This window comes from Oncorhynchus clarkii, unplaced genomic scaffold (genome assembly GCF_045791955.1).
Source record: "Oncorhynchus clarkii lewisi isolate Uvic-CL-2024 unplaced genomic scaffold, UVic_Ocla_1.0 unplaced_contig_1463_pilon_pilon, whole genome shotgun sequence".
NCBI classification, from domain to species: Eukaryota; Metazoa; Chordata; class Actinopteri; order Salmoniformes; family Salmonidae; genus Oncorhynchus; species Oncorhynchus clarkii.
This window is the reverse complement of record NW_027260828.1, coordinates 158,824-171,025: the sequence shown is the minus strand read 5'-3', so window position 1 is coordinate 171,025 and position 12,202 is coordinate 158,824. Positions and strand designations below refer to the sequence as shown.

The following is a 12,202-nucleotide window of genomic DNA, read 5'->3' as shown; positions in this document are numbered from 1 at the left end:
AGACTCAGCAGTGTATTACTGTCAGGCATGGGACCACTCTGTTGAAGAGCATGTATCACAGTGATATACACCATGACAAAAACCTCCTCACCAAACACACTCACTTCTGCTTTCAGATGTTCTGAATATAGACACTAACTGAATGTCAAGTCATCCTGAACCAGTGTGTCTGCAGGAGGAGAACATTCCATGCTTGTGTTTAACACAAAACCCTTCACACATTTAGTAGGATGTTGTCATTAACAATTACACCTAGTTGTCACAAAGCATGAATGATAAAGTTATATTCCAGAAGGTTCAGTCCTAACAGAAGACTCCATGTATCAGATAACCTCCATGATAGTCAGTCCCCTGGTTTACAGTAGAGACATATTACATCAACAGGCATTTAGTGATGTACTGTTAGTTCAGAACCCCACTATCAGGTCCAGATATTATTATCATTATGTTATTATCTATATTATGACATGCTGATTCTAACACAACTCACATGAAACTAAATACTGCTGTTTTAAGTGTAACCAAAATGATCCCATATGGTTTTTGTTTGTCCAATCTAATTTATTTATTTGCAAGTTTAATAGTCATTTACATTAATCTGAAGTCCATCTTCTCAGAAGCTGATAGGCTGAGATGTAGAGGCCCCTCCCTCTGGTCCTTCCTGGCTTGGTGATTGGTTAACTGTAGAGGCCCCTCCCTCTGGTCCTCCCTGTCTGTCTCCTTATAGGTGGGTTCTGCAGCCTCTCCTCTCCTCACACTCCAACCCTGCTCATCTCTCAGCTGGACAGTAAGGGCCGTTCACACCTCACACTGACAACATGCTGGGGACACTCTGCACTCTCATCACTGCTCTAACATGTAAGGAGTCTGACTTCCTGGAGGTTTTACTTCCTGGTTTATTAATAATGAGTCTGTATGTTTCTCTTTACTACATGCCATCTTCTTATTTCCCAGGTGTCAGTGGTGTGACTGTGGTGACACAGAAGCCTCCTGTTGTGACAGTGAGGAAAGGAGAGACGGCCACTCTGGACTGTAACCTGAGAACTGTTGATAATAGAGACGAACACTCTGGACTGTAACCTGGGGACTGTTGAGAATAGAGACAAACACCCTGGACTGTAACCTGGGGACTGTTGATAATAGAGACGAACACTATGGACTGTGACCTGGAGACTGTTGATAATAGAGACGAACACTATGGACTGTGACCTGGAGACTGTTGATAATAGAGACGGACACTATGGACTGTAACCTGGGGACTGTTGATAATAGAGACGAACACTCTGGACTGTAACCTGGGACTGTTGATAATAGAGACGAACACTATGGACTGTAACCTGGGGACTGTTGATAATAGAGACGAACACTATGGACTGTAACCTGGGGACTGTTGATAATAGAGACGAACACTCTGGACTGTAACCTGGGACTGTTGATAATAGAGACGAACACTATGGACTGTAACCTGGGGACTGTTGATAATAGAGACGAACACTATGGACTGTGACCTGGAGACTGTTGATAATAGAGACGAACACTATGGACTGTGACCTGGGGACTGTTGATAATAGAGACGAACACTCTGGACTGTAACCTGGGGACTGTTGATAATAGAGACGAACACTATGGACTGTGACCTGGAGACTGTTGATAATAGAGACGAACACTCTGGACTGTAACCTGGGACTGTTGATAATAGAGACGAACACTATGGACTGTGACCTGGAGACTGTTGATAATAGAGACGAACACTCTGGACTGTAACCTGGGGACTGTTGATAATAGAGACGAACACTATGGACTGTGACCTGGGACTGTTGATAATAGAGACGAACACTATGGACTGTAACCTGGGGACTGTTGATAATAGTGCTCATTGGTATAAACAGGTTCCAGGTGGAGTTCCTCAGTATGTTTTACAGTGGTACTACTACAATTGGACCTCTGTAAAATATGGTTCTGGTTTCTCCTCTCCTAAATTCACATCTAATCATCAGTCTATATCTGATTATAGTTTGATTATTAATCATGTGGAGGAGGAAGACTCAGCAGTGTATTACTGTAAAACAAATGACTACTCTGTTGACGAGTGGGTATCACAGTGGCATACACTATGACAAAAATCTCCTCCCCAAATACACTCACAAATACACTCACTTCTGCTTCATGGTAGAGGGGTGAACTCTAAGAAACAGCAGTTGGTCAGTGATTATTATAACAATAAATACATGACACAATGGGAGATCTGGAAATGGAGGAACCATGTCAACAAGATTATAAAACGATTGTGAAAAGAGATTTAGCCATTCTTGACGTAATCATTATCATATCATCATCACCACCATCATCATCATCATCATCAGGTCAATGCTGCATCATATGGATAGCACTCTAACTGATGGATTCAAAAGGACCAGACACAAACAGCAGAATATGATGCTTTACTATATACTGTTACTTCATAGAGAGGAACTCTAGAAAAGCCTGAGATGTTTGTAGAGAGAGTGAAGCTCTGTCTGGATGGGATGTTTCAGTTACTGTCCTCTCAGTAGTGAGAGTGAAGCTCTGTCTGAATGGGATGTTTCAGTTCCTGTCCTCTCAGTAGAGAGAGTGAAGCTCTGTCTGAATGGGATGTTTCAGTTCCTGTCCTCTCAGTAGAGAGAGTGAAGCTCTGTCTGAATGGGATGGTTCAGTTCCTGTCCTCTCAGTAGAGAGAGAGTGACGCTCTGTCTGAATGGGATGTTTCAGTTCCTGTCCTCTCAGTAGAGAGAGTGAAGCTCTGTCTGGATGGGATGTTTCAGTTCCTGTCCTCTCAGTAGAGAGAGTGAAGCTCTGTCTGAATGGGATGTTTCAGTTCCTGTCCTCTCAGTAGAGAGAGTGAAGCTCTGTCTGAATGGGATGTTTCAGTTCCTGTCCTCTCAGTAGAGAGAGTGAAGCTCAGTCTGAATGGGATGTTTCAGTTCCTGTCCTCTCAGTAGAGAGAGTGAAGCTCTGTCTGAATGGGATGGTTCAGTTCCTGTCCTCTCAGTAGAGAGAGAGGAGGTTATTGTACGGCTGTGTAAACAAACTGAATCACTGTGGTATTCGGACAAGGAACCAAGCTCATTGTTACTGGTAAGTACCCTTCTAATGTTTTAATCTACAGAATAGGTTTTGTTTCTAATATACTGCTGGTCAGATATATATATATATATATATATATTTTTTTTTTAAATATTTATTTAATAAAATGTCATTTATATTCACTGATTTAATATTTTGCACCTGCTTTAATCCTGTCTCGTATGTTGTTTGTAAATGACTTATGAAACAGTTTGATGACTGTGTGAATGTCTCTGGTTGGTCTGCTCTTTTCATGTTTTATCATTCTCATCTTGTGTTTCTGTTGTCTGTATAACTCAATGTAAAAGAGATCTTTCATCTCAGTGTTTAATCATGAATATCTTGTGTTTCTGTTGTCTGTATAACTCAATGTAAAAGAGATCTTTCATCTCAGTGTTTAATCATGAATATCTTGTGTTTCTGTTGTCTGTATAACTCAATGTAAAGGAGATATTTCATCTCCAGAAATTTTATCCAGCTCAATTTCTGAGACAAATATTTATATATTCTTTTTAAATCCCATTTGATTGTGAATTATTTGTATTTTACATTTAAAATGTCCACATTTCGTTCATCTTTTAGCCTTTTGGTCTTCCAGAACGGTGATGTAATGTATTAATAAATTGCTCTGTCTCTCATTTTAAAACCTTCACACCGTATGATTCCTTCTGTCAGTATCATTGTAAACATCGTGAAGAGCAGTATTTAATTGCTGCATCCGTTTCCTCTTAATGCAGGTTTTTTGGTAATGATACATGTACTGAAATATAAACTGGTATCCATTGTGTTTTGGTAATGATACCAACATGTACTGAAATATAAACTGGTATCCATTGTGTTTTGTTCTCATCCCATCCGTTGACTACTTTCTACAGATGGAGATCTGGCTACACCTGCTGTGACTCTGTTCCCTCCATCCACTGAAGACCTCAAGTCCAGCAGAGCAACACTGGTGTGTCTGACTAGTGAACTGTCTCAGAGATCCAAGGGGTTGGCAGATGTCAGCTGGATGTCTAGCGGTGAATCAGTGACAGAAGATGTTTCTACCAGCCCTGCTGAGCAGCAACCAGACAACACCTTCAGGATCAGCAGCTATCTGACCATTCAGACTGCAGACTGGGACAAGGACGTGGTGTTCACATGTAAAGTGTCGTTGGGGTCAACATTCTCTGAGAAAGAGATCAGAAAGACTAGTTGTAGTCTGTAAATCAATAGTTTCAGACAATCAATACAACTGGTAGTTTGTTAATGCTTCAGAATGAGTGCAGCTGTTATTTCATTAGAACTGTTAAGTGATGTGTTGATCTTTGCTGTTAAATATAGAAGTTAAAATCCTAACAACATGGATGGTATTGGGCTGAAGTCTGAATGCAGCAGTGAATAGTATGACGATAACCAATGTAATGTCAAATAGTTGTTGAGGGTTGTTTCTCATCACAAGTTACTATTGATGCATTCACTGTACCAGCATCATGTTCTCTAGAACATAACATCTGAAATACTGTCATGATGACTAGATCTCTCTACTATTGTGAAATGAGTTGAATTACTAATGATTAATAGAGGAATAGTTAGAGCTTTGCTGTATTGTGGATATTCAATAAAGAACATTCTAAAGAACAAGTGTTTGTATTAGAGCATGTTGATGAACATCAGTGTTAGCAGCTCTACATGATTGAATCTGGATAATGACTGTTTAAATTGAACCAAGACAGAGGTGGATGGAGGGTTGTGGAACCAGGGACCCTTGGAGACACTGAGGAGGGAGAGAAAGTGACAAAACTTAGGCTGAGAGAAAGAGAAGCATCTAGGTATTGTCACGGTTCCCTCCAGAACTGTTGATTAACCACACCTGGTGCCCATTTCCCAATGATTAGTAATTGTATGTTTGCCCTTTGGTTCACCATTGGCTGTCAATTATAATTACAATGTCTGTAGGTTCGTGTGAATACCTGTGCTGTGTTGTTTTGGTACATTGCACGCTGTAATTTGGGTAGGAATAAAAAATACTATTACACATTCCTATGCCTGTCTCCCAATCCCTTTATACCAACGTGACAGGTGTATCAGACTAGAACCCCGGCCTCCATTTTAACAGGAATGACAGGTCAATGTTTAGAGAGTTTGAAGCTGTCATTATTACATGGTATAAACTGTTCTCTGGTATTAACATTGGATGTTGGACTCAGTATCATTTCAGCATTAATTACAACTGTATAGGTCTGACCTTCTCTTCGTCTCCCACTGACATCAACCCATGACTAAGTAAACACTCAATGAGGTCCTTAATCTACTTCCCCAGAGACAGATGAAGATCGAACAATGACTGGAAGTCTATGGGAAACGCTAGTTAACATTGACCGACTAAACTAACTCTAACTTCCTTCAAACTGGACACTTCCTTCAAACTGGAGACAAACAAATGGTATGAACAAGTCCATCTGACTCTGGGGAAGTATATAAAGGGCCTCATTGCCAAAATTCTGAAGTATCCTCTTAAGTGGAAGTTAGGATTGGTCCAACATATAGAGAGAGTCATGTCATGCTGTGTTTCACATTCTGTGTTTCACATTCTGCGTCAGTGATCAGAATAGAAGCTCCAGGTCAGTCAAAGTCCACCAGAGGAGAACGTAGGACCACCAATAATGACTGAGGAAAGATCTACATGTACTTTGCAACAGGAACAGCTGTCTGTAGACCACTGGTTTCAGTCCCACCCAAAGACCAGCTGGTGGTTTCATGTCTACTATCTTTAGTTATCAGAGTCATTCACCAGGGACGTGTTCTAGATCTGACACTGAGTTACAGGCAGTGATGTGTTGCTCCCCCAGCACACACCTGCTTCCCCTCCTCCTCTCCTTATTTATAGCTTCATGTAAATGAAGAATCTGTTTAATCTCCTCTCAGAACTGTGTGTGTGTGTGTGTGTGTGGGGGGGGGGGGGGGGTTATATGTCTGTGGCACTAATATATGATTCAGTGGAGGTAAGAGTGCCTAGTTTAGAACAGTTTAAAGGGCTATGAGAGGGATTATATTTAGTTATTTATTTGACATTTTTCAGATTAGATCTCTTGAGATGCCCCATCTCAACCAAATGAATTATATTATTAAGCGCCATAGATATTTATTCAAACTATACAAGATACCTGACATCTCGTCTACATTCCATCAGTGTAACCAAACCAGAAACCACCACAGGCAGACAGTCTACAGACCCAGTGTCCCCACACAGACCAACAGAACCATGAATAACCTGGGCACCATCAGCCACCTGTCCTCGCTCCCCAACCAAGGGGCCCCGCCAAGTTCAAACAGAGTTACTGTTAGGTTCGTTGAAAGGATCGGACCAAGGTGCAGCGTGTGTAGAGTTCCACATTCTTTAATAGTAAAACTTACAACAAAAACAACAAAGAATATAACGAACGTGCAGTATTGCAGTGCACAAGGCAACTATAGAAAAACAAGATCCCACACCAGAAAGTGGGAAAAAGGGCTGCCTAAGTATGATTCCCAATCAGAGACAACGATAGACAGCTGCCTCTGATTGGGAACCATACGCGGCCAAAAACAAAGAAATATACAACATAGAATGCCCACCCCAAATCACACCCTGACCTCACCAAATAGAGAAACAAAACGTCTCTCTAAGGTCAGGGCGTGACAGTTACACTCTACAGTTTAAAAGCAAGCCCATAAAGAGGGGGGTCATTGGATGAGTCACTATTCATTTGATTTAGTTCTAAAATAAAGATTTCTAAACATTTCCAAATGTATTTCTAATTTGATCTCTGATTTATTTATATATTTTACATATATATGTATATATTTTATATTGTATTGTTTAAGGTCAGTGAGAGTGGTAAGGTAGAGAGGGTGACAGAGAGTATGGGGTGAGGCAGGATTAGTAACCCCATCTCCAGTGAGTCTGTGTGTGATCTGGAGTCAGCAGTGTTACCACTAGACCTGACTCCAGCACTATTCTAGTCAGCAGTGTTACCACTAGACCTGACTCCAGCACTATTCTAGTCAGCAGTGTTACCACTAGACATGACTCCAGCACTATTCTAGTCAGCAGTGTTACCACTAGACCTGACTCCAGCACTATTCTAGTCAGCAGTGTTACCACTAGACCTGACTCCAGCACTATTCTAGTCAGCAGTGTTACCACTAGACCTGACTCCAGCACTACTCTAGTCAGCATTGTTACCACTAGACCTGACTCCAGCACTATTCTAGTCAGCAGTGTTACCACTAGACCTGACTCCAGCACTATTCTAGTCAGCAGTGTTACCACTAGACATGACTCCAGCACTATTCCAGTCAGCAGTGTTACCACTAGACCTGACTCCAGCACTACTCTAGTCAGCAGTGTTACCACTAGACCTGACTCCAGCACTACTCTAGTCAGCAGTGTTACCACTAGACATGACTCCAGCACTATTCTAGTCAGCAGTGTTACCACTAGACCTGACTCCAGCACTATTCTAGTCAGCAGTGTTACCACTAGACCTGACTACAGCACTATTCTAGTCAGCATTGTTACCACTAGACCTGACTACAGCACTACTCTAGTCAGCAGTGTTACCACTAGACATGACTCCAGCACTATTCTAGTCAGCAGTGTTACCACTAGAACTGACTCCAGCACTATTCCAGTCAGCAGTGTTACCACGACACATGACTCCAGCACTTTTCATTTGATTTCTATACAAGGTAATTCAGTGGTACTCAATGCTTTTGTGGGTAGAGAACAGAGGAGGCTGCTGGGTGAAGATATAGGAGTACAGGCCTATTCTAATGGCTGAAATGTAGTTGATTACAATGAGCTGATCCTCTGATATCTCTGTCCACTAGCCACCACTGGTGGAGATATAATGATTAGAGTAATGATTTGAATATACAGTGTGAAACAATTCATCTCCAGCCATACAACCTCAACAGTGACAACATTTAGATAGTTTACAGTTGATGATCTGGCCGTTCTAATAATGTTCTATAACAACAAAGTGATGTTGATTGTTTTCCTCGGGTTTGGAGATGATATTCCAGGGATGGATGGTCTTGGTACTGATAAGATCTCTCTGTTGGCCGACACATTCTAGACTATTACGGCTTCCTGTCTTTAACAACAATACAACAAGGGACCAACTTGTTAAATAGATTCAACTTGTTTCCAACGTAGTCCCCGATGGAATTTCATGTTGAATTCCTAACTGAATCCTAACTGAATCCTAACTGAATTCCTAACTGAATCCTAACTGAATCCTAACTGAATCCTAACTAAATCCTAACTGAATCCTAACTGAACACTGCTCTATTGCACTATTACAACACACGCGCTAGCCAATACATTGTAGTGTTCCACTAACACACTAGCCAATACATTGTAGGGTTTCACTAACACGCTAGCCAATACATTGTAGTGTTCCACTAACACACTAGCCAATACATTGTAGGGTTTCACTAACACGATAGCCAGGACATTGTAGTGTTCCACTAACACACTAGCCAATACATTGTAGGGTTTCACTAACACGATAGCCAATACATTTACAGTATAATAATCATAATACATTTCCATGGTTACAGTTTTTGTCCATAGTGATAATAAGAGTCCAGCTAGCATCATGGATGTTATCATGTAGCTTTACTCCACTAGATGTGATTATCTTTTAGCTTTAATCCACTAGATGTTATTATCTTGTTGCTTTACTCCACTAGATGTTATTAACTTGTAGCTTTACTGTACTGGATGTTATTATCTTTTAGCTTTAATCCACTAGATGTTATTATCTTGTTGCTTTACTCCACTAGATGTTATTAACTTGTAGCTTTACTGTACTGGATGTTATTATCTTTTAGCTTTAATCCACTAGATGTTATTATCTTGTTGCTTTACTCCACTAGATGTTATTATCTTGTAGCTTTACTGTACTGGATGTTATTATCTTTTAGCTTTAATCCACTAGATGTTATTATCTTGTTGCTTTACTCCACTAGATGTTATTATCTTGTAGCTTTACTCCACTAGATGTTATTATCTTGTAGCTTTACTCCACTAGATGTTATTATCTTGTAGCTTTACTCCACTAGATGTTATTATCTTGTAGCTTTACTCCACTAGATGTTATTATCTTGTAGCTTTACTCCACTAGATGTTATTATCTTGTAGCTTTACTCCACTAGATGTTATTATCTTGTAGCTTTACTCCACTAGATGTTATTAACTTGTAGCTTTACTCCACTAGATGTTATTATGTTGTAGCTTTACTCCACTAGATGTTATTATGTTGTAGCTTTACTCCACTAGATGTTATTATGTTGTAGCTTTACTCCACTAGATGTTATTATCTTGTAGCTTTACTCCACTAGATGTTATTATCATGTAGCTTTACTCCACTAGATGTTATTATCTTGTAGCTTTACTCCACTAGATGTTATTATCTTGTAGCTTTACTCCACTAGATGTTATTATCTTGTAGCTTTACTCCACTAGATGTTATTATCTTGTAGCTTTACTCCACTAGATGTTATTATCTTGTAGCTTTACTCCACTAGATGTTATTATCTTGTAGCTTTACTCCACTAGATGTTATTATCATGTAGCTTTACTCCACTAGATGTTATCATGTAGCTTTACTGCACTGGATGTTATTATCTTGTAGCTTTACTCCACTAGATGTTATTATCTTGTAGCTTTACTCCACTAGATGTTTTTATCTTGTAGCTTTACTCCACTAGGTCTTATTAACTTGTAGCTTTACTGCACTGGATGTTATCCATCAGTCGTGTGGTGATGAACAGAGTGATGATCTGAACCCCCAGTAGGACGATACCCACGGCTCCTATCAGGCCTGTGTGCTGCTCTATCCAGCGGGACATGCCCCCCAAACAGCCCCCCAGGAAGATGACGCTCTGAGCAGAGAACTCATCCAGCTGCTGGGATCCTACTCCACACTGGGAGTTCCACACCGTGCCGTTCTCCAGAGGGTCCACACAGCAGGTAGCAGGGACCCCACAGGACAGCACCCCCGGGGCAGAGCAGTTATAGTACCTGGGATGAAGAGGACATAGGAGGGGAGAAGCAATTCAATTGGCTGCTTGGATAATAGTATGTGACATAAAAGCAATAACCCTAGTTATGTAACATATCATCTTTGACAGATTTATATTTTATACATTTTATTTTATCTTTGTTCATACATGTTATTCTCTGAGATTAACTCAGAGACCTGCTCATAACTAACAAAACTATCAAAATGATAGTAACAACCCACATGGACAGACATCAGTTCACAAGGCTGTGTGTCAGTCAATGGACCATGTCATCACAAGTCATCATGTCAATGGTCTGGTCAGTCACATCTCACTCACATGTTGACCTCCCAGTCTCTGTAGGTGTCGGCCCCGCAGCACTGCAGTCCTATCTGGATCTCATCTGTGATGAACCTCAGGTCCAGGTCATCCTGGTAACGTACCATGGCAGCCAGCATACCTGACCTCAGGTATCCCTCTATCTGTCCCTGCAGGCTGTAGGCCACAATGGCCGCTAGGACCTGGGCTGCTACCAGGACCAGCACGGTGGCTGAGAAGACCTGGAGCAGGCAGCAGTTCTCTCTCAGAGCCCCCACACAGCCAGACAGGCAGAGGATAGACAGCACCAAACCCAGCACCACAAACACCAGCATGGGGTCGGTGCTGATCTGTCCTATTTTCTCCTGAGCAAAGGATTCCTTGTTGATGAGGCCCCACAGTCCCAGGGCCAGGACCACCAGGCCTAGCACCGTGAAGAGGAGGTTGCTGAAGAACAGGAGGTACTTGAGAAGGCAGTCTCTCAGGGAGAAGGGCCTGCTACGGGCTCTGGGTTTTACCTCCCTGGTTCTAACATGGTTCCCTGGTCCATCATTTGGTCCTGGTTCTGGAGCCTGTTCTTCTGTGCTGCTCTCGTCAGTCCCCTGAAGGACTCCTGACAACTCTCTATCTGTGTCTGTCTTCAAAGAGGAAAGAGGACAGACAATAAACAATGAGATTTCACTGAGGCAAAAACAACTCATCAAGTTCAGTCTGTAGTGGTCGTTGTCTTTAGGTTTAGCCTACTTGCAACCATAGAATTGGAATCTATAGAATGGGTCTCCCCATCCAAGTCAAGAATTGCATAACGGGTGGACTGGTAGCCATTGGAGTTTACGCATTACTTTACCAGTCAAATTGACAGGGTTAAAGGTTGCAAGTCCTTTTATTCAATTATTTGTCTATGCTTGCAATGTTCAGGGGACTGTAAACTCTATTCAAAAGTATGTACAGTAAGTACATAACTAACAGCATACAGGTTGTCAGACAGACATACAGTTACTGTACCTTTGGTATGAGTGGGCTGGTCTCAGTCTGTGAGGTCTCTCTCCTCAACCAGGGAAAACTAAACCATCTCATGGACTGCAATCTCCTCATCTTCCTAGCTGCCAGGAAACGGTTCTCCCTCTGTCCTCTCAGAAACTATTCTTCTCCTGTCCTCTCAGAAACTATTATTCTCCTGTCCTCTCAGAAACTATTCCTCCCTTGTTCTTTCAGAAAATGTTATTCTCCTGTCCTCTCAGAAACTATTCCTCCCTTGTTCTTTCAGAAAATATCATTCTCCTGTCCTCTCAGAAACTATTCTTCCACTGTCCTCTCAGCTAATCAATGTGTGAGAGGCGGTTCTCCCCGTCTTCCGGTCAGTTTACGAGACTAGCGGAGAGGAGAGGAGACTGTCTGAGGAGAAAGGGAGAGAGTTGAGCTGGTGGAAGCCAGGTCAGTACAGCTCTATGCAGTGTGGTGTGGTGGGTGTGTAGTTAGTTCAGGGCTCCAGCAGACAGAAGAGTGTATTCATTAATCTACACTGTAGCTAAATAACTTGTAACGGAAAAATAGTTTCTTATTGGTCAAATTCATGTAGAACACTCCCTGTTTTGGACCGTTGCTTTTGTTTGGTTCCTAATGAATATATTCCAGGGCTCCCAGGGATTCTAGCAGCATCATGTGAGAGTCACAGTGCAGGCGATTAAGAAGTCATCAGATCACGCCTCAATGACTGTTAAACTCCAGGGTGAAGTTTCCCTTGGGT

At 41.6% G+C, this 12,202-nt stretch overlaps 2 protein-coding genes across 2 annotated transcripts; one reads left to right on the top strand and one right to left on the bottom strand.

The window, feature by feature from the left end:
• Window positions 1-818: 818 nt before the first annotated feature.
• On the top strand, window positions 819-5,088 carry LOC139401833 (immunoglobulin lambda-1 light chain-like). The gene is made up of 5 exons (XM_071145816.1): window positions 819-858; window positions 955-1,075; window positions 1,871-2,090; window positions 3,078-3,114; window positions 3,978-5,088. The coding sequence occupies exons 1-5, from the start codon at window positions 819-821 to the stop codon at window positions 4,307-4,309; spliced, it is 750 nt and encodes a 249-aa protein (XP_071001917.1). The 3' UTR covers window positions 4,310-5,088.
• Window positions 5,089-9,849: 4,761 nt separating this feature from the next.
• LOC139401838 (tetraspanin-10-like) lies at window positions 9,850-11,788 on the bottom strand. The gene is made up of 3 exons (XM_071145821.1): window positions 11,461-11,788; window positions 10,477-11,093; window positions 9,850-10,156 (listed from the first exon to the last, which is right to left on the bottom strand). Exons 1-3 carry the CDS (start codon window positions 11,548-11,550, stop codon window positions 9,850-9,852), a joined length of 1,014 nt encoding a protein of 337 aa, XP_071001922.1. The 5' UTR covers window positions 11,551-11,788.
• Window positions 11,789-12,202: the final 414 nt, after the last annotated feature.

Coding starts and splice junctions, on each gene's coding strand:
- LOC139401833 (XM_071145816.1), top strand. CDS start 819: ATGCTGGGGACACTCTGCACTCTCATCACTGCTCTAACAT. Junction 859..954: donor TCTCATCACTGCTCTAACAT/GTAAGGAGTCTG, acceptor CTTATTTCCCAG/GTGTCAGTGGTGTGACTGTG. Junction 1,076..1,870: donor AGAGACGAACACTCTGGACT/GTAACCTGGGGA, acceptor TGTTGATAATAG/TGCTCATTGGTATAAACAGG.
- LOC139401838 (XM_071145821.1), bottom strand. CDS start 11,550: ATGAGGAGATTGCAGTCCATGAGATGGTTTAGTTTTCCCTGGTTGAGG. Junction 11,094..11,460: donor CCAGCCCACTCATACCAAAG/GTACAGTAACTG, acceptor TCCTCTTTGAAG/ACAGACACAGATAGAGAGTT. Junction 10,157..10,476: donor AGAGACTGGGAGGTCAACAT/GTGAGTGAGATG, acceptor TCTTCATCCCAG/GTACTATAACTGCTCTGCCC.